The sequence below is a fragment of the Sturnus vulgaris genome, chromosome 3 (genome assembly GCF_052056855.1).
Source record: "Sturnus vulgaris isolate bStuVul1 chromosome 3, bStuVul1.hap1, whole genome shotgun sequence".
Taxonomy (NCBI): Eukaryota; Metazoa; Chordata; class Aves; order Passeriformes; family Sturnidae; genus Sturnus; species Sturnus vulgaris.
The window spans coordinates 27,143,198-27,165,396 of NC_142245.1; the positions used below are offsets into that span (position 1 = coordinate 27,143,198).

The 22,199-nt window shown below is 35.7% G+C and overlaps 1 protein-coding gene across 1 annotated transcript in view; it reads left to right on the forward strand.

The window, feature by feature from the left end:
* Window positions 1–22,199, forward strand: part of CAMKMT (calmodulin-lysine N-methyltransferase) — a 210,501-nt gene that overhangs the window by 176,103 nt on the left and 12,199 nt on the right. Inside the window, exons 8-9 of the mRNA XM_088161254.1 lie at window positions 13,292–13,366; window positions 20,385–20,448. Coding sequence (XP_088017380.1) covers window positions 13,292–13,366; window positions 20,385–20,448 — 139 coding nt within the window. The remainder of the gene's footprint in view (window positions 1–13,291; window positions 13,367–20,384; window positions 20,449–22,199) is intronic.

Consider the following 22,199-nt stretch of genomic DNA (forward strand, 5'->3'; position numbering starts at 1 on the left):
GTGTATATATATAATATAAGTAGGTAAGTGATGCAAGAGAGAAATTTAAAAGTATTTTAAAAAATTAGCAAATACAGTATGATTCACCTAGGTCACAAACCCTCTCGTTCCTTTTTTAATCTTTTTCTTGTCTATGTCTCTTTAATCTGTGATTTAGTTCATGGTTGAAATTGTTGGAGTCAATACTACCTATTATACTGAAAATGAGATTTGGAAGGAAAGTATCCAAATCTCTGTCAGATTTTATTTTAAATAGCTATGAAAATTCAGGGTGACAACAAATCCCATTTGGCCCTGAGGTAGATATTGTTGGAGCATCCATGGGAGGTTTTTTGGTCATCCTATCTGTGTGATCATTGTTATGTTGTCACTGCGAGGGCAGATGGGGAGCATGGCAACAAAGAACAGTGTATTCATTTCTTGCAGTACTTTAAAAGTAAATTATAAAGCACTTCATATTTGTGGTATAGGGTTAAGAATTAGAAAAGGGTTACCTAAGAGCAACTAGTACACTCTTGTGTGTCTAATTTTTTTTTTTTGATGACTCATATGGCAGAAGGGCACTCATTCCTAAAACTGACAAAAGTAAAGCCAAAAAAGGGCTGAGGAAGGCGAAGTGTTAATGCAGAATAAGCTTGCTCACATGGAGGGTTAAATCCATATGGTTTTAATGGCTATCATTCACATCATTTAATCCTATGCCTATGTAGCCATTCTATGTAGAGAAGTTAGTTAAGTGAGCACTTAGGGCTAGAAAAATTCTGCCTTCATTAGGGTGTGTGTGCATATAACTTAGAGATACATCTCTGCATCCTAATAAGAGCCTGCCAAGTAGACAAAGGCCATGTGGGTTCCAGGAATGGTCTTTCAGGGTCCATGTGCTGAACACCTCTTGTGAGCAGCCTGAGACTGAGGAGAGGCGGTATGGTATGTCCATTCAGAAGCTTAGGTTTTTTTTAGATTTCCAGTTTTTCTATACTTTGTGTGAGATTTCAGATTTCATCCCTTGTCAAGACTTCAAACCTGGTCTTTTAGATATCAATCAAAAACACATTTTCTATCCTGTCCTCATTTACATTTATCTAATGCTTAAGGTCATTTGTGATCATTTGAGTGTATTTCAGCATATGGAATCAGTGAATAATAGATTTCAGCCTCACGCTGTGAAGAAAGATTGTATTTTTACAAGACATGATGTTGTTTACTGGGTGTTAATAATCACTAATTAATAAACATATCTAGACGTCATAAAATGTTGCATTTCAAGGAGTAAAAATGTCAAGTGTTTAACTTCTTGAGTGCAATAGTAGTTGGGGCCTTATTTGCATAAATAAAATAATTGAATTACAAAATAATGTGAAGTACTATATGAAAACATAAGACTCATTATAACATTTGATTTTTAATTCTACATTCTTAAGGCTTCTGCAGATTTGTCGTAACAGTATAAAATTTTATAAAATGACTATTCAAATGACTCTCTAATGGATTGATCAGTCCTTCAGATTCAGTAATGACATGATGCAGTAACAAAGCTATATGGTCCCTTCTTAATGCTTTGAGGGAACTAAAAGACTGATGTAAAGTCTGAAATATTATTGTAACATTGAGTCACTTTTCCTGTAGATGAAAACCTTAGTTACATAATGGCTGGGGGGAGGAAAAAAAAAAGAAGAAGAAAACCCACAAGAAAAATGAAGAAAGTGTAGTGTTTTGGAGGGAGGAATGCAACACTGGTGTGCAAAGTGACATTCAGTGACTTCTTGCACATTGATCAGATTTTGCAGGCAAATGAATATAGTGATGTCTGCAAGTGACTTACTGAGCATCAATTTCATCTGGAGAAGGCATCTCCTTTCCTATAATCATTAGACAGTGTCCAGTCTTGCAACTTCACAGTGGCCAGTAAAAGATTATTCCCATATAAAAGATGATTCAGAATAGACTCTTCTCACAGCACCTCCATCTTATGTCAGGATCTTGCACTCTTTTCCTCTCACAGGAGCAGAAATCAGGATGAGAGTCAGTTTGAGACTGTTCTGGATATTTAAATCTATGCTTGGAAAGTATGCCAAAAGCTGTATGGAGCAAAAAGGAACAATCTTGTATCAGCCAAAAGATGTTAGATTAAGACAACCTGCCATGCATTTATTTATTTAGATTTATACAAAATGCAGTAAATGAGCATTTATCTAGCACTCTGCCAAATCCTGATTATTGTTTAAAAATATGGTACGGTAAGCCAAACTGACAGTTTGTCATATTATGTGTTATAATGTAATAATAGATATTTAGTAAACAATTTACTTTGCAGTGCATATACAATTCTATTTTATATTTATTTTTCATGAATATGCCCAGGATTTCTTGCTTATGTTTACCAGAAATAGGTACAGTAATACCACCGAGTTACTAGTAATGTCTTGCCATAGTGAAGAATATTGATACCTTGTATGTGTTTGACAGTTTTATTTTTTTCACCATTCAGAAATTATCCATTAATTGCATTGTTTACCCTATAACTTAGCATATGTTTCTTTGTACCATCAGCTGTTATTGGTTTGACATGCATTATTTCATTGTTTTAACATGTCCACCAATTATTAAATTAGCAATAACAAAGTCAAGAATCCCTGCTCCTTGTCTTCTGTTTTGATGTGGAAATCTTCCTGAAACAGCTATTTTGAGTAGTAGAAGTTTGAAAAATTGTTGTCATTACAAATATAATGGAAAAACTTTACCAAAGAGGAAGGTTTGCAATATATCCTGCAGGTTAACAGACTCAGTCTGTCCTACTGACTAGGGAATTTGTTCTTGTTCTTTCTTCAGATTCCCTTGTCTGAGAACATGGAAATCTGTAAAGAACAAAAGTTGTGTTCTAATTGCTGATATGGGACCTGTGGAGTTTTAGCTGTGGACAAGTGTATTGTTTTACTAAGAGTGGCCTCAGAGAGATTCCATTTCGCATGAGGGTGTAAACAAGGGCATGTAACACCAAGCCAACAACAGAAATGCCTGTGGCAGTGCACCCTTTGATTTGATTAGTAATAGTGTATCATATACACTTTATTCATTCCACAGTCATCTCTAGAACCCACATCAAGAATGAATGACCATGTAACTAAAAAGGGCAATTCCTTCTGCTTAAAGGTTAACAGATAAGTTATAATTTTATTTGAGATTTTAGTATTCCATACCAATGTAATGCAATTGCAAAGTTCCAGAACTAAATCCATAATGAAAAAATGTCTTTCAAAATACTAAATGGCATCCAGTGTAGCAGTGGATGAGGTCTCAGTGACAGAGCACTTAAATATATCGTCCTGATTCTATTCTTGTATTAGTTGCCTCTTTATAATTGCGAAGGTGAATATTTTGCCTTACCAATGCTCTTCAAGTATGTCAACTTCATAACCTTCCTGATTTCAACTGGTCGTGTAACAGGTTCCATCAATGGGGGACAGATTTAATAAAGACTCTCTCTCTGTTTTCATTCATCAAACTGTTGGTAAATTCAAACTTTTTGAAAACATTTAATTGAATTTGCTGTGTTTGTCACCTTGGCGACCCTAAAGGAATCCCTTTCTTCTAACTACTTTTCCAATCTCCTCTAGTAACACTTGCATGACAGCATCTGTTGGTAAGGAGGAAGCTGCCAAAAGGAACATTTCCTGCTCTCTGCTTAGGAATAAAAAGCTGCTGGTTCCTGCTCACTTAATTTGATTGCTTCATGTATATGTGGAAAGAACGGTTTGTGTGCTCATGTCCAGTCTGAAGTTGTAGCTCTTTGTCACAGAAAACTCAACTCAGGTGGAAAGCATTACACACCTCTGATCATACTTGCCCTGCTCTATATCTTTTTCAGTTTCAATCTACTTATTTTTAACTGACTATGATCAGTACCGCATTCAAAGTGTGCATAAATAAGTATATGTAGTGGAATAGTTAGGCTTTTTGTTCCTCTTCTGAAAATGCCTAACAGTGGTTTTTTTCACTGCTGTTGAGCACAGAGCTAATAGTTTCATGACACTGTCTGTCATAACATCAGGAGCTTTCCAGTGATGGTCATTTTGGAGACCTTCATTTTCTATATCAAGTGAGAATTATTTTTTCAGGACACTTTGCATTTATCCACACTGAATTTCATTTGTCTTTTTTTGTCCAATTTCTCAGTTTCATCCTTCTGCAATCCTCCACAGTCTGCTCTTTTCCTTACTATCTTGAATGACTTCTTAACATCAGCAAACTTTGCCACCTCGATGCTCATCTCTTGTAAACATGTTGACTAGAACAGGTCCCAGGGGAACTTCACTGATTATGTTCCTTCACTGTAAGAATTGACCATTTGCTACTACCCTGTTCCCTGTCTTTTGTTCTATTATTTAGCCATATCATGACTCTTCTTCAGTGACAGCCTGTTTTCCTAGAATGTTGCTAGTAAGGGTCTTTGCCAATAGCTTTTTGGAATCAGAGATCCAGATCTCCCTTATCTGAATGCTTGTTAGCACCTTTGAAGGACTCAAGGTTTGTAAAACAGGACTTCTTTTTACAGAAGACATATCAAAAAAGGCTTCTGTGCTGAAATGTCTTCAGTTTCTTCTACAGTGAAGTGAATATTTTGCACTGTTGCAAAGAATTAATTTCACCTCTCTGAAATGTTCTTATCCTCTGTGAGTGCCCATTCTGTATCCCAATTATCAGCTGGCAGGAGGATTTAGCACAAAAGGAAGAGTTCACTTATTTTTGACCTGCCTGATTTTATTATTGTATTTAGTTTTGCAAGTTGTAATTCTTTCTTCAGTTGGGTGCAACTTCAGCATTTGGAGGCATAATTGAACAATCTTTTATACTATTTGACCATACCAGCTGACTTTCACAAACTTCCAGCCCTCTCATATTTGTATATTCCTCCCAGTTGTGTTGACTTAATAAAGAACATTTTAAATTGCAAAAAGGTATTTTTCTGTCTTCTTTATGGGGCCAGATAAGAATACATAAGGAGAAAAATTTTAAGTGTTATTAAGCTAAAAAATTTCTATGCACTTGAAATAACGGGGAAAAATATGTAAAAGTATTACACTGCATTATTTTAAATAATTCTTCCTCAGGTCTTTGACTATTTCATGATGGCCTCCTCTTAGCTTGAAAAACTTGCTCTTGGTAAAATTATCTCTCTTGTACTTGTGCTGCACAAAAAGATTAGAGGGAGACCGCTGATATGAGAAAGTATAGATCTTTCTTCCCAGGAGTTTAAAGAAAAATCTCCTTGAGATGTTAGAGTCAAAGAATATTTGTTCAGTTCCTTTTTTGTATACATTATTTCAGTCATGTTCTAAGTTATTTCCTGGTTTATGTTATTGCCACTGTACCTTTGTCTACCTTGGCTCTACATTAGTAAGCAGTCATCAAGTACACCTTACACACTTCCAGTAGGTTTTCTCCTTCACAGGCTTTCTCAGCTAATCTTTGCCATGACAGACCTTAAATTTTTACAAAATGATGTTTACAGTGTTGTCTTTGTTTATTTCATTAATATTCAGTTAATAGTTACTCAAACATTAATCAAGGATACTAAAAATGAATAAGGTCCAGGAAGGGAGTAGAAGAGTGAATCAGGGTTTGGAAATGAGGGAGTTAAAGAGCTCCATTTACTTGTCAAAGAAATTACTTGATTGTTAAGAAATTAATTGATTTTGATCTGAAAGTCTCATGTGAAGAAAAAAATCTTAAATAGATCAGTCTTTAATCTAGTTTACAAGTGCCTAACAGGATATAGAAATTGAAGCTAGGCAAATTCAGTCTAGAAAAAAAAGAGATTTGACAGAATGATAATACATCTTTCCATGGGAAGTGATACTTTCTTAAGCAGTGAATGTGTTTGCATTTTTCTGAGATATATGGGCTTGATACAGAACTTTGAAATCTGCATGTTTACTGTGGTCTCTTCTGCCCTGAGAATTTAAACACCAGTGAACTACATCTTCTCTGCTGTTTTTAAGTTTTCCTCCATTCAGTCCTTCTGGACCAGCTTTGTTCACTTTACATTCTTGGGTTTTTTCTTATGGTTCCGTTGATTATCCTCCCCATGGGTAGGTTATTTTCCATAGAGCAAGAAACTGATCTTTTCCTTCATATATTTACCCAAGTCTGAGCCTATCAATACATTTGTGTCACATGTACTTATGCTGTCTTGCACTTTGAAATGATGCATTTTTTTTATACCATATCATTCTGAATTAGGATTTGAGAGCCATTATTTTTTTTTCTCTGAATGTGCTTCATGGCCCTTGCTAAAAACAGTAGTCTGTTTCCAAGTGGAGGCTGATTTAGAATGTATGGATGTAGAGGAGGGATGTGAAAAGGCAAATTCACAAACACCACTGGTATTTTTTATTAATGTCTTTTTCGTACAAGGTATTCTCACTTCTTTTAAATAAATAGCCACTCTTGTGTTGAATGTTGGCTAGTGATGTGTCTACAAAATGAAAAGATTATTCTACAGCAGTTGTATTTCCATGCTGTGCATTAATTATGTCCCAAAAACATAGTAGCTTTTGATACACAGCAAATGTGTGTTAGGACTGTTAGTTTTGAAGACAAAGCTGTAATGTTCTCATCTGAATTTTAGCAAAATATGTTGTACAAAATAAGAGAGAGAAAATATGTTCTTAGAATAAGGAATAAGGCAAGTGTATAATTTTATAACACACTTTTTAAAAAGAACTTTTAAGCAGGAAAACCTAGATAGGATCGTGGAATCATAGAATATCTAAAGTTTGAAGAGACCCATAGTTGGGTGGGGTGGCTTTTTTCTTCTTTTATATTACCATGTTAATGTGATGAGGTTTAATCATGAATTGTTGTACCAGAAACTTTGTAAATACTGAGCGAAAAGGCAGCTTGTGTTAGAGAATCTGTGATCTAAGACTAGAGGGAGATATGGTGAGGAAGGATAACAAGGATGACTGAAGTCAGCATGAGAGGCAGAGTTGGAAGCACAAGAGCCTCTTCTCTCTTTTTTAGGTACTATTTTAAAGGACAGTTTCAAGGATAATGGAGTAAGTTTGTGAATGTTGTGGATAATATAGCAGAAGAAAGTTGTAGTGGTGCATGCTTGAAAAGTTAAGTGGAAGATGTAGGCTGACATTGGGGCTGATTAAAGAAGGGACTTGTCCTTTCAATATTGGATGAGAGAGGAAAAAATAGGGATATGAACTGTTGTGAAGCATTTGGAAATGACAACTTGCAACTTACCTGGAGGAGGACAGAGAAGGATGACAAGATCAGGGTTGCAGGCAAGAAAAACAATCTTTGCATCAGCCAGCCTCCATTTTCCAAGAGCAAAGAGAACAGTATTGTGATGTTTACATGTAAGTGATGATAACATGGTCAAGAGCTTGAGTGGATTGGTATGAAACTTCTTAGAGATACTATGCAGAGAGAATAAGCAGCAGAGCTGAGTTATGCAGATACAGAGAAAGATCTAAGCTAAGCCTAGACTGCAGACTAGAATTAAAGGTTATGTCCAAAGCAATCCATAGAATGTCGTTACAATGTCTTGTGGTACTTTAGATGCAATCAGCTTCTCACTCACCAAGGCACTGAAAAATACTGAATTAAGAGTCTATATGCACACTATGAAGTAGAGAAATTAGTAGGTTTTTAGCTTTTATGGATGAGATAGCCCAGAAATAAAATTCAGAGGAAGAAAGGTTGAGGTGAAACATTATGAAATTATCAGAAATGTGGGAAATGTTTGAAGATAATCTTGAGCAGAGCACATTTTAAAAATGTAAGACAATTAAAAGAACTCAAACAGAAAACAGTGGAATTAAGAAACTATAACAAAGAACAATATTTTATTGAGTTTAAGAGAAAAGAAGCGTCCAGAAGACTGAGAATTAAGTGCAGAGATATTAAGCCTAGCTGAGAAAAATCATTAGTATACTTTGAAAAGAGTGGACAAGCAACATGGAAATTGGTGAAACCTGAAAGGACATCGCTAGAAGAATGTGTCCATTGACAATTGTAAATATCACATTAGAAGTGCTTAGAAATCAAAGAGGAAAGGAAAGGAACAATGGTTGTACCTGTGGCTGAAAGCTTAACTTTGATCCCTTCAAACCAGGTATACACTGTAGGGAATGAGATAATGGATAAGAATACAAAGCAAAGTGATGCAGTGAAAGTAAGAAAGGCAGAAGGTGAAAGAAGACAGAGAAATAAGAACACCCTTGTGAGAATATAATAAGAAAGATGGGGAAATTTGCAAGATTCCTCGGAGGAGTTGTAATGATAGGTGTACACATTGCCTCTATCACTAGATTAAAATCCATCATCTTGATCTTTTTATGTAACTAAGGACTCTCAAACCAAGATCAAGGTGCAGAGAAACATCCTGATGATACCTTTTGTTAATGTGTTAATGAACTTGCTTGCTTAATGTCATAGAAAAAGTCATGTAAGCCTCTAGACAAAATCTTTTACCTGAACCTGTATACTTTCCAATGATAATGCTTTTCAGAGATTGAAACTTAAATTAAAATATGAAAAGAAGAGGTGGGTAGATAGGGATTCTTGGTAGCTGTTCATCTGCTAATTGGGATGATTTTTTAAATCCTTATTAAATCTACTAATGCATTTTGAAGCAAGTAAAGCTTTTGTGTCTTTTGTCCTTTTTTTCTAATTTTGAATTTTTGTCTTTATCTGCACAACTACTTATCTGCTAATTTGAGAGCTAGTCTAGCTTGTGCCATTCATCACAAGAACATCTCAGAGGGTCTTGGAAATGTTTCAAGTTTTAACAATCAGAGACTTAACCTGTTTTTTCTTATGTAAGTTACCTGCCTAGACACCGTAGGAAGACAAACACTGAATAACAGAAGTTGAATAATAATAGTAATGAAGAATTTTGCATGAGAAATAAAACCTGGTAAAATCAGGTCTTTTGTTGTAGATTGCTGAGATACTTTACCAGTGTAAGGAAAAGAGTGTCGACATTTGTCAGGCTATCCTCCATAAATTAGAATTACTGTACAGGAGAAGCCTTGGCTGTTGTAACTATCCCTGCAGCATTAGCCATTTTATGATGTTGGTTTTTTTTCTTTGAAATACATAGGGCTATTTGGGAGTACATTTTTGTGCTGTAAGTCTCTTATTTTCTTACTTGATCTTTATGTTTTATTATCATAATTCTTATATCTTAACCTAATCACATTTTCTGACTTACTTGTCAATTGAAAAGAAACACCAGGGGAAAAAAAGAAATAGTTTCTTTGATTGTTTGTGCCATGTATTGTTTGGGGTTTTTTAAAATAAATTTGTTTCAGAATTCTTCAGAATGGTAGAAGGTTGACAGCTTAGGAAACTAAAGCATCAGTACATCTTAGACTATTTTGATAGTATGCTTTATCCCTGACCTGGAGAAACCACCTCTGCATGTGAGAGGATGCTTCATTTACTATAGCTCATTCAATCCTTGTCCTTTTTGCTAGGACTACCATCACGATTGCTAATTATAGTAATAGGTTTGTGACATGGGTACTTTTCCTCTGAAAATTGATCAAACTCATTAGATACAGGCCATACATCGGCCTGTAGTGGGTACCAAGTTTCAGCCACTGTCACTTTAACCTAAGCAGTAGCTGAACAGTGGAGTAGTTTTTCTCTTGCACCCTATTTAATTTTTAACATTCTTCTTGTAGCCAAAAAGAGCTTCCAACTGTTTTATATTTCCATTGGGTCTCAGACCCTTTTCTGCTGAAACTCAGTTGCATATTTTTAATTGTAAGAAACTAAACCTGCATGAGTTAAATAAGCCAGTACAAAATAATGTCCAGTGGGCTTTGCACGGCCTTAAGCACGTTGGTTTGTTGGTTTGTTTGGGTTTAAAAAAAAAAAAAATCACTGAAGGTGGGGCTTGGACAGAAATATAAAGCCCATTTCTCAAATTTACAATGTAATTTCAGTTCTTAGTACTGTAACACCTTCCCTCAAAAGAAAGGCATAAAAATGCTGTTGCTTCAAAACTTACTTTGCTGGAAGAAAAGTGACTTTAGAAATAAATACGGCTTATGTAAACTAATTCAGTATCACTGGAAAGGGAAAAAAGGGAAATACAACTTGGCTTGCATTTTCTTCATGCTGGCACTCGATACTGGTGATTTAAGAGACTTTTTTGTGGTGTGGTATTTTTACACTTATTTCTACTTTTTAAAAGGAAATTTCATAAAAACTGAGATTTTCAGATTTCCGTTGCTACCACTTTTCTGGGTTTCCTGGCTGTGATTTTTTTAAAATGGAAATGCAATCAGCCCTTGCTTCATGGTGCCTTCAGTATTTCTTTCAGGTCTGACCACGAAGTCCGAGAGTCACATCCTCAGTAATCCATGAAAAAATTATTGTTCCTCACTCCCTTACTACATATAGATACATGCATTTAGCTATGTGTCTTTACCTTTTTCAGGATTTTTTTGCAGTATTAGTGGATTTTTCTGTACTTTACAGTCAGGAATTGCATTTGGATTACAAATTTTTTTTTTGCTATAGATGGTATTTATAGAACTCCTAAATTTGATTCATTACTTTCATTAGCACTAGAACTCAGAATAGCTGATTCAGAATCAGGCTGATTCTGACATTAGTGTTAATGATGGAATTCTGCTGACTCTGAGCAGAATTGATTCTGATTCTCAGATATGCAGGGACATGTCTGCTTTACAGGTGCAGGTGCAGATGTTCGACTACAGCTCCTGCAAATCTGTGGAAGCAGGTAACAGTGCAGATAGGGTAGCCCTGGGTTAGCCACTAAAACTGTTTTGGAGGTTGCAGCCAGTACTGCATTTGGCATCTCTGGCTGTGCCTCCCTTACCAGTCACACTTGCACTTAGCTAAAGATAGCATGGATAAATACATACAGCCTATAGTTCCATCTCTGCCACTGGTGTGTGCATATCCTGAGTCAGACCAGGATGAGTTCCACTAGTGTTTATTTTTTTTTTACAAATTACATTCAGTTTACATGGTGATTTCCCTTCAGGAATAAAGATTTTCCTGTACTTTTGGAAAATACATGGCAAAGTCCATTTTGAATTGGTAAATTTTTCATTGGCCTTTGCATAATTATGATGTCTTCATGAATGCAGCTGTACTGAAGCTAGAGCTCAAAAGCAGCCCTTGTTGTAGGTCAGAAAAAGGGAGAAAGATTGGCTTATGGATGGATGTGGGGCCCTTAGCTCACTCCTTTAAATAGTACAGATGCCAGTCATGTTGCACCACTGCTCATGCTCCTGGCAACTTGTCAATTCCATATTTTGCACTTTGGTTTATGAGCTTTCACCTCCTGTAACAAACTCTTCCGTGTCTACAGTAGGTACACACAGAAAATGCTGTTTCAGGTGCCCACCAGAAACCTGACAGTAACATGAGGGAGGGTGGTTGGGTTTGGTTTCGGGTTTTTTGCAGGAGGAGGCACCTGTGCTTCCTTCCCAACTGCGTGTGTGAAAGATAGTAAATATGTGGGTTAAAAAAATCATAATTCAAATCTCTATACTGGTACTGATCAGATCTCGGTTTCTGTAGCAATGAGAACCAAAGGTGGCCTTTTAAGGCTCACAGTTCTTCGACCAATTTCCAGTTCTGCTTCAGGATTCTTAAAGTATTAGAGTGCGTGCTTTAAACCCACAAAACTTACCTTTACCTAATTTTCACCATTCTAACCTAAGTTTCCACGGAAACAGGGTTGAAAAAGCTGCTGGTAGCCAGCAGGCAGCCAGCAGCTGAGAGTGAGAACTCTCCTTTGTCACTTTCCACTACTGGATGCCTGCTGCGTGCCAGTGTGCAAAGCTACCTAGGCTTCTAAAATCTGGATTACTTTCAATTTGAGGGGGAAAAATTAAATTAATCTACTCTTTTCTGTCTTTGGATTGTCACAGTAAATTCCAGGAGGGCAAATGGGCTAATGAGTCCTGATCTGTTCAGTTACATTGAGCCCCACACAATCAGAGCTTTGCCAACCAACTGGGCCTCTCCTTTCATAATTTCCATGTTTTAAAAGCATTCTGTCTCAAATGTTGTGTCTGTGAACATGTACATGCATATTGTGGTACCTTAATTCTTTATGGCCCTGTGTCTATTTATCTATATAATTATGAGCCTTTTTTGCATACAGCGTAGTCAATGTACAAAATCCCCTTTTTTCTTTTATACTTAAGGAACATTTCTGAATGAACACATTATAAACTGATCCTCAGTTAAATATTAGGAGTAGGATGTGAATGGAGATGGGTTTTAACCAGAAGTAGATTATAGATGTGGGAAGACTAAAGGGTCTATTTGGTCAAGACTCATACAAAACTGAGATAAGCATGCACAACCTGACAAGATCAGATTAGACCCTTCCCCCACAAGTTCTTTTCCCATAAATATTTATCTTCTTTCTATTATAAATAACCAGGAAATGAAAAGGGATGGATTCCTTTTTTTTTTAAATAGCCTAGAAATAGAAATGCAGGTTCAAATGTTTCTGGTAATGATGCTTGAAGTATGCAGTAAATTCCAATACTAGTTGCTATTTTTTAGATGGGAGTAAAGTACTGAAATTCCTTGTGGAAGCTACATAAATTGACAGTATTTATAAACAACGAAGAACTTTGTACATATGTGAATTTTTGCCTACTACTGGGTATCTTAGAATTAAATAGCTTATCACCTATGAGAGAATAGGTGTTGACAGAGTCAGCACTGCTGTATTTTTAAGCTTGCCGGAGGCAACATTACTGGCATTGAAGTTAAGCTTGGCATTTTTTCACCCTGCCTCTCCTCCCTCCAGCCCAAGTGAATGCTCACTTCATCAATGAGAAACACAACTGAATTATCTGCCAGATGTAACAGAGATCCATGAAATCACATCTATTCTGCAGATCTGTGCTTCATTCAGATTGTCAATACTTTGACTTCTCTTTCTCACGCAGTAATGTTAAGGGGTAAAAAAACTGAAGCTCTGCATGTGCCACTAATTCAGAAAGGCATATTTGTTGGTGATCCACTCATCAGAACTCGAGTGGATTGCCTTTCTGTTATAATGAAAAATAGCTCTTTAGCTTTGAGATTTATAACCTTAAAAATGTACAGAATAAGATTTTTACATTAATCTTTGGAAGTAAAGAGTTTGCACTTTTTTAAACACTTCTGTGTCACGTAATAATATTAATACTTTAAAAATCTCAAGATTAAAAATGTAAGTCCTTTTTTCTTTTCTTTTTTTTTTTTTTTGAATCTTTTTTTCCTCTAGCATTTTACGATGGGATAATGAGACAGATGTCTCTCAACTGGAAGGACATTTTGACATTGTTATGTGTGCTGACTGGTAAGTACATAAAAATCATAAAAACTCACGTTAGAAAAATAGCTTTGCTGGAGTAATTGTACTGTGCTGCTTGCTGATGGCTAAGCAAAGTCAACAAATGAAGCACAAAGCCACCTTAACCTCAACAAATTAATATTCATCTCCATGTGACAGTTATAAGGTAGTCTTCTATCACACAGTAACTTCTACCACATTATTTCCCAAAGATTGATTTTGAGAAGCATTTCCATTTTCTGGAATTGCCTCTGTTTCATGCTTGACGTATCAGTAAATGGACGACTTAGGCAAATTGCAAATAATTATGGCTCAGTGAGGAACAGTCTGGAGAAAAGGGAGTTTATCAACACAAACAGCTCAATTAGCTTACTTCTTAGGAAAGATCTGACTATTGATATAAGGGGATATATTTTTTGCTCCCTGGAAAATCTTTCCAAGGAAAAAGAGATTTTCAAACCCTTTTTTCCACCCCCACCACATTCTCTTCCTTAAATCTATTTGACATCAATATTTGGAGGTATAAGCTTTATATTATTTACACAGGCACATGTTAATTATAAGATAATTCATAGTAAGAAAAATAAGAGCGCAGCACTTAATTTATGAAAAGGTAGATACATGTAGCAATATGGTATCTTTTTAATAATCTATGCAAATAGATTTGATTATTGACACAACCCTTTTCTGATACTGCATTTGTGGGATTGTGCTGTGCTGTATTTGCTGCATGCTAGCTTTAAAAATGGTACATTATTAATTATTTGTGTTATATAAATGTAGAGATTGTAAAAAAAAAAGCTGTGCAAATTTTGTTTAGGAGAGTAGATATGTTTAAACCAATCTGTCTTTCCTTCATGGATATTTGCTCTTGACCTATTAAATGTCCAAAACAAACAAACAAAAAAAGCTGTTTATGTTTTGTGGCACATAACTGTTGTGAGAGACCAAATTCTGAAAGCAGAGACTTCCTAGGATTGCTCAGTTCAGCAAATTTATGTACTTTACCTAGAAATAGTTAAAGGAAAAGGCAAAGGGAAGTACGATGCTCTCTATTGTTTCTTTAAACAATGTTCTTTCAAAATGTCTTCTTATATTCCTCTAAAGCTTTTATTTTTCTTTCATATTATGCTATTTAAGCAAGCTCTTCTTATTTCACAAAGTTATTGGTTTTGTATAGGAGAAATATAGGAGAAAATGTGTTTAGTGATCTTTTGCTGTTTTCTAACACCTATTTGTTATCAAAATGCAACAGTGCTTTGTTTCTCTTAGCATTTAATTTGAGAAAAGTTCTTTGTTCCCAAAAAGGACAGAGGACGGTTTCTAACTAATCGCTGATAATGTGCCTCAGAGATGCATCATCTGATTAAAATAAGGAGCTAAACAACACCATATGATTTCAGCAAGTAATTTAGTAAATGCCTTCCTCACCAAATATTAGAATGGATACTCCAGGTTTCATTGCACAGATGAAGTTAATGCTGGACAGGATTAGATCAGATTAAGTATGAAAGTCAGATCAGAGTGCTGGCGGACATGAGCAGGAGGGCAGCAGTCTTCTCGGAGGCTTAGACAAGGCTCACATATGGATGTTCTCCAGATTATGTGGGTGAAGCAAGGTCTTGCCAAGAGATTTAGAGTTAAATTTGTTCTTCACACAAATATCAAAACAACCTGGCTGTGCTGTCTCTTGTATTCTTGATACTCACACCATGTCATCCTATTTGTGCTGGGAGTACAGCAGAGTGGAGCAAGACTTAAGTTGTTTTTTTCAGTAATATTCTGGCCTAATACCCCTGCCAGTCTGTTTGGAAATAGTGTAGTTTCTTTAGGAAACAAAGAATCAGACATGACAGGTAAAATACATAATGCATTTGCAATCCCTGCATTTTGTACATTTATTTTAAAGCACTTAACATGCAGGTAAGTGTATAAATATTTATAGAGTTCTAAAAAATAAATAGAAATGTGCAGGTTAGATTAAAGAATGTAAGTTTATTCACAAATGATTTTTATTTTCTTATTGTAAGTGCCCATAGATATATGTATAGTTTAATAAACGCGAAAATCCCTTTACTGTTTGGTTCTTTTAGAAATAATTCTTTTAGTTATGGACACTAGGTTTTCTGGTACATGAAAAGGCTGAGGAAGGAAATGTTCCATGCTTTATCAAACTCAAATCTTCTTTTCATTTTCATGTATTTCTCTTCAGCGATATAGAATTGGTTTGAGAACTGTTGGCAGGATTTTTGCTCTCTGAATTTTTTTGGGCTGCCACTGAAGAGGAAAAAAAAAGTCTCTTTTCTTCTAGCGTCTCAGCTGAAACCTGAAGTATGCAGTGATAAAAACAGATAGAATAGATTGCATTTAGTTTAACACCATCATATAGCTCATTGTCAGTCAATAAAATCTGAGATTAGAATAGAGAACTAGAAAGCAAAAAATCTGAGTTCAAATATTAGGTACATGGATAAATTTTTATTGAAGTATTTCCAGCAAGGGTGATATTGTCTGATTCTCTGAATAGCTAACCAGTGGTACTGCTTGATCCCATTTACATGAAAACAAGCTCTATTCATAAACATATTCCAAATCCATATGGAGATTCAAGTAAAAATGTACATGATTACAGCAAGCAGCGATATGTTTATATTCATATATTTACAGTCAGACATTCATAAACCTTGTGTGCAGGAGTGGAAAATAAGTTATTTCCCAGAACAAACAGTCTATTAGTTAACAGCTAAATTTAGTAGCTCAACTAAATTATAAAATAAATAAGAGGCAAACTGTGAAAGCTAGTCATTATTTAACCATTCAAGATGTTGACAATAAAATAGTTTCATGGTTCAGCAGTTCCAAGATAATTTTTAAAATGTCAACTATTAGATAAAAATAAGTAAAAAAAAAAATCAATATGAGGCTACACCTGGAAGAAGGATACAGTAAAACAAATACTGAAATAATGGAATCTTTAAAACATATCCAGCCATCTCATATTTTTCAGGGGGAATTTTAAGCCAAATGAGGCCTGTCAGAATTTTTGATTTTCATTTGGCCTACACCTGTGGATATAAAGTCATACAGGTCCTGATATTGTAAGTTTGAATAAAGGAGAAATCACAGGTGCCTGAATGGACAGGCCAACCCCAAGACTCTTCCAAAGCTCTTGAGAGCCTCAGATTTCTGATTATTTAAATAGTGTATATACTTCTCTTTACTGAGGAAAAAAATTCTGAGATTTTTAATCCAAGGAGAGAGTAAAGGCCAGTAGGACTAAGACAATAAAAAAACTTTATCTTTCATATTATTGTGAAGCAAATTTTCACAAATAATTTGATGTAGAGGCTTAGGTTTAGAGCCCCGTATTGTTTTGGAAATGCGTAATATCCCACTTTATTTACTTAGAATGATTCTATTCTTAAAGTTTAGCACATGCATAAAAATTCACATAACAGAGGCCAGGGGGAGCTATCCCACATTACTTTCACTGCTGAGATTTTTGCTGGTCACAGGGAATTGTGGCTTTGCCAGGAATGTAGAACTGAACTGAAAATATTCTTTAAATACCTTAAAATGTGTCAGTTTTGTCTCCATTAGTTTATTTCACTTACTATAAGGAGATCTTTTTGCAGGAATGCAGTAAGACCTCTATGTCTTCATTTTAGGCCTGATTTCTGGAATACACTTTCAAGTGCATTGGAACCTGATGACGTGGAAATAAGAGTCTTTTTAGTTTGCATCACCTATGTAGTTGAAAGTGAACAAAAAAATAAGAGGCTCTATACATTAGACACTGCATATGAATGTAATCATATCTGAAGTACACCTGTAAACTCAACTCTTTTACCAATGGCAGAACATGCAAAAAACCAAAATTCACATCATAGCCTATCATAGGTCCCTTGTTGTGAGGCAGAAGGTGAAAGGATATTAGCGTGAAGCAAACTAAGAATCTACTTGGTTCTTTAAATTTATTTCCTTGTGGCTTACTGCTACTTCTCTGCAGTTTTGCTATAAATTTTCATTTTGGTTTTAATGGCAATTTAAAATTTTAATAAAAGAGAGTAGAGAGGTGACAGTGTCGCCTGCCTGTTCATCCACATTTCACAGGTTAAGAACATTACCTAAACAAAGGCCAAATCATCACCCGTGTTCTCACCTTCCTACTGCTGTGATTTGAAACTTCCTTGCTGACCCAAGAAAACCTTGCTATTCCTGTCCTGAGATATATAAACATGAAATATTACCACTAAAGTAATGGCAAGCTTAAGCTAAATTTCAATAGAGGTGTGAGAACTGAGTGTGAGTGGTTTAGAAAAATGCATTATTTAATTTTACTGAGCTGTTCACAAAATCAGAGAATTGTTAAGATTGGAAGGGACCTCTGGAGATCATCAAGTCTAACCTGCCTGCCAAGGCAGGGTCACCTAGAGCAGGTGACACAGGAACACACATGTTGTGAGTTTTGAAGGATGCTCTCAGGGACATTTTCAGTATGCTGTGGTAATATTTAGTTATACAATTTTACTGGTAAGAAAAACTGCGTGACTAAATCCCCTTGCGTGGGCCAAATCCTATGCTGTTCCTGTCTGCAGCACAGATTATCTAATGACTTCTTCAGGATTTTCCTCATTTAAGGCATCCCCTGACTAAGAGAGAGGATAGAGATGTTTCCTGGGGTAGCAGGAGCTTTGCTTCCAGTCTTCTCTGCTCCTTCTGGTCAGAGTACATGGCTCACAGAGCAGCAGTTTGGAAATCACAGTGCCAGAAACTGTTTTCAATTGGAGTAGATCATGTTCCCAGGGACAGGCTCTTGGAGGGCAGGACAACTTGGGGCAACTGTCTCAGGTTATCTGGATTTCCTAAGCAAAGAGGGATAAGAGTCTACCTCCCATGCACCAAAATATTAATTGGGGTTGGTCAGAAAAATATTAACTTCTCAGACCCTCAATTTTTGGTAAACAAAGGCCTGTAGTTCTCATTGTACAGGAGCAAGATTGGTAGCAGCAGTTGTGCCCTCATTTCATTGAAAAAAACCAAAAGCAAGAGAATGTTATTCAGGTCCACAAAAAAGGGATTTTAATGCTGTTAAGCTTCTCCAAGATTGTGTTTCAACTACACTGCTTTCAGTAACAAAAATATTATAAATGCACTTTTCATTCAAAATGTACTTCTGTTTACATAGGATCCCGGGAAGTCTTAAATGTGTGCATGCTTGCAATGTTTCATGTGGAAGAAAATTAATTACTTTTCCCTATTCTTTTGGGAGAGGAATCATGTATTCCACTTCTTCTGCAGGTAGTTAAGTTCCCAGTGATGTAGTGTCTTACGACATCTATCTTTATAGGGATCAACATGAGGTGAATGGCATTAAAACACCCAAGAGACATCAGAGATAAGAGCTGCTTTTTCAACTAATTAAATTTAAGCACCCATGTTTTCAGTAAAGTTCTTCCAGGAAGATAAATCTAGGCTGAGGGGGAGTTGTCATGTCAATTGCTCAAGTTTAATTTTTCTTGTAAGCCAGCCTATCAGGAAGATTGTTAGCTGATTCTTCATATTCTCTAGGAGAAATTCAGAAGATCATACTTCTGAATTAAATGTTCTTCAATATATATAGATACCCATTCTACCACATTTTCCCAACAGTGTGAGGTTTTTACTAATGAAATATGACCACTTGCATGTTTTGTTTAGTTTGTTTGTTCCAGAGTAGCAAAAATTCACAATTCTTGCACGGCAGCTCGACTCTATGGTATATAATACAGTATTCTTGGTAGCTGTGGAGTGTCCTTACCTAAATATCCACAGATCTTCTGTTCTTGATGAAAGGCCTGTGGCTGGCGGGCTACTTTATGCTCTTCAATGTTTCCATATATTCTTTATGTTCCTTTAGAATTTCAAACCTGGGAAAAAAAATTTACCCACATCTTTTCAGAAAATAAGTTTGAGAATAAAAGGAAGGGGAGTATATTAAAAAAAACTATAGAGAATGGACAAAATGCCATGTAGTATGAAACTTGAACTTGACACAAGCTGGAAAGCAGTTTTATTACAGAGAAAATGGGGGAAGAAAAAAAAATTAAAAAAAAAAATCACCTTATCTGTGGCCTGCTTGATAGAGTTTCTTATCTGAATCACCAATATAAATGCAGCCCACGGTAGTAAGGACTGAAAGGCATCAGTTGCTATCAGATGGTTGTTCACTAACCATTGTAAATGCACTCATCCACAGTAACTACATGTCCACAAATATCTAGTCAAGAGTGATTGGCACCCTGGTTGCCACTATTAGTATATACATTAAGGTACTGAGGGGCATGAAGAATGAATTATCCCCTCAAATCATGAGGTAATCACACCAAAATAGGGCTGAGCGTGTTGGCAACATTGCATGGGAAAATTGACTCTGCTGCTATCCTTGCGGGACCCATGCTGGAGATGAAGGATTGCACTCTTGAGAGATGACAACTCTGTACAATCTGGGCCATTGTGTTTCAACAGCGTTGGAGGGAGGGAGGAGGCAGGGTCTTGGAAATCTTTATAGGGATAGATAGAGATAGATGTAGAAATATAGCAAATATGTATAATAGGTAAGAATTAATGCCAAAACTGTGAAGGTAGAAGGGAAAAAAAATACCCTTAATAGTAACACCTGAAATACAATAGAAAACATTTTTTAAAACTCCATTCCCCTGGTGTATATGTGTAAAATAATAACTTTTTATGTTGATCCTCATTTCTGATACAGTATTCTTTTAATAGCTAGCATGTATGATTGGTGAATTTCAACTATATAAAGAATTGGTTCATGCTGATAATTTAGCTTTAGTTTAGACTGTATTTCATTTTATGTCTTTTTAAATGTTAAAAGTACCTGAACTGCTTAGAAATGTAGACCACAGTTTCTCTTTTACAGCATTGTGTAAACATATGTAATTAGCCTTGTACTTATCTGCATTAGTATCATTAGAATTGAAAACCCATTTTAATCTGGATTCTGTTCTCTTCTCAATGTCAGCCTGTTTCTGGACCAGTACAGAGCTAGCCTTGTTGATGCAATAAAGAGATTACTCCAACCCAGTGTAAGTATGTTTCTATTTTCTCCTGAACACTGGCTTCAGAATAATTAGTCTGTGCACAATGATTGAGAGAGTAATGGAATGGCAGGATTAATGTCATGTAATACTTTAATACTTATTATGTCCAACTTCAATTGAGTCTTCTAATCTATCAGATTCTTTCCTAATCATAAACTAGGAAACTTCTTATACTTGGCCTTCTGATAAGGAACACAGTGGGTAGTAAAATAAATGAAACCGCTTCAAAGATAGCGTCAGATTATTTTTATCAAAGCATTTCTCAAGTATTTTCCTTTGATAATAATGTCTTCATATTAAAGTAAAATACGATATTGAAAGTTTTTATGTTGGCTTCTGTCATTTTTAATCCCTTCAATTGTAACCTTTGTCATTGTGTATTTATTTATTATGAAAGAATATTTTTTCCTTTTCATTTATGTTTATATAAAATGAACAAATCCCTTATATCTATACTGTGGCTTAAAACATTTTTCCATTAAGTAAGCCCTGTGTTTACATGTTTTATACCTTAGAAAATAATGAAATTATGCTCTTCATAAAATGATTACATGTTCTACAGGAGTGTTACTCAGGAGATATTCTATCAGACTAAATCTGTTAGGCTGTTTAAATCAGAGAGACAGGCAAAAAAAGTCTGTTACATGCATGTATAAAATATATATATCTTCTCAAATATTTAAAAAAGGGAAGATATCAAAAGAAGAAAAGGGGAAAACATTAAGTAATTGCTCTAGGTAGGATTTTGAAATAGAAATTACATCATTCATGTTTAACATCCAAATCTTCAAATAAGGTATATTTTCTATTTGAAAACAAAGCATTTCTGAACTTTATTTAAAATTTGTAATGTACTTTTTGTACAAGAGATTTTCTCTGTAAAAGGAATAGAAGACCCAAACGTGCAAAGGCTTAAGAACCCGAGTCATTTTAGTTGTGTAAGTAATCCCATTCTTTGCTTAGAGTGATCAGGTTTCTATTCTTGGTTCTATCATAGACTTTCCTGAGTGACCTAAGGCAAGTTACTTAAGACTGAATTATTTTAATGAGCTGTGGGGCAAGGCTGCCAGGAAGACAGGAGAAATGTAGCCACCCTGAGGAAAAGGTTACCCAGGTATTTCTGTCAGTGGCAGTAAAAAGAGGTTAAGCAGCTCCTGCTCAGTGATGCATTCTGACTTCCATGATGTACCAACAGTTGTCAAAGTGCAGTAATTTTTGGAACCACAGGTGATCTGGAACACAAAGCAGATCCCAGTTTAAAAAAATACAAAAACTTCTTTTCAGCTCAGATCAATGTCAGCGACTGGTTCTTCAGGTATTCCCTTGGGCTGCTCTGCTGGCTCCATGAAAGAGGAGCTCCATGAAAGGGGAGCTCTTCTTCCCACTGGGGAAGAAGAGCATGAGTGGGAGGAAGAGAAGTGTGTAAGGGGTGCCCTGGTAACTGTGGAGTTGTTAGGCTGACTTTAAGACAAACCTGGTCTGACTTGGTTTCTCTTTAACTCCAATCAGCTAATTTAAATTCAGAACAAGCCTTTGTATTTCTGAGCATATGAGCTACACTCCTTTGTGAATATAGATGGAGTAAAGGGAGATGGCTTTTTGTTGCCTGTCTTCCTAGTCATGTTTGCTTCTGCACATTGTGATTAAGAGCATAATCAGTATTAATAACCTAGCACTTATTTGCTGTGCATTTTAGGCACAGCAAATGGTTCCTACTTCTTATCAGCAAAGCTAGT